The following is a 417-nucleotide window of genomic DNA, read 5'->3' as shown; positions in this document are numbered from 1 at the left end:
TTGACGGATGACAACTTATAACTGCAGATGCAGGTGATAATTTGAGCGTTCAACGGTAATTCAGAGCTGAGCAGAAAGTACATTCCGATCTTGCCTTTCATCTTTAATGACGACTTCCAATGTGGGACGAAGTTGTCTTGCTGAGCCTTGCAACAAACAAAAATCCGTCACCGATTGCTTCAAGTATGGAAGAGTGGAAACTGGGTTTAACTGATAATAAAAACTTTTCTCGGCCTTTGAAGCAGATATCATGTTGGTACTCTGCAATCCGCAAATTTGCCAGGTGTGACACACATTCACATAAAAGAGATCGACATAACTGAAACTAGGGAGATGAATAAAATAATGGAAACTTTGATATGACAATCAGTTTCTTAGTTTCTTACTAATGTACTGAGATATTGTCAGTAGTACGGG

The 417-nt window shown here is 39.1% G+C and overlaps 1 protein-coding gene across 1 annotated transcript; it reads right to left on the bottom strand.

The window, feature by feature from the left end:
• Positions 1–61: 61 nt before the first annotated feature.
• T265_16325 (hypothetical protein) lies at positions 62–319 on the bottom strand (the record flags this gene model as incomplete). The annotated part of the gene is made up of 1 exon (XM_009179931.1): positions 62–319. A coding segment is annotated over one exon (189 nt), but the record flags the coding sequence as incomplete, so codon positions are not given.
• Positions 320–417: the final 98 nt, after the last annotated feature.

The sequence above is a fragment of the Opisthorchis viverrini genome, assembly GCF_000715545.1.
Source record: "Opisthorchis viverrini unplaced genomic scaffold scaffold25964, whole genome shotgun sequence".
Lineage (NCBI taxonomy): Eukaryota > Metazoa > Platyhelminthes > Trematoda > Opisthorchiida > Opisthorchiidae > Opisthorchis > Opisthorchis viverrini.
Note: the sequence above shows the minus strand (reverse complement) of the source record. Positions and strands in the feature narration are given on the sequence as shown.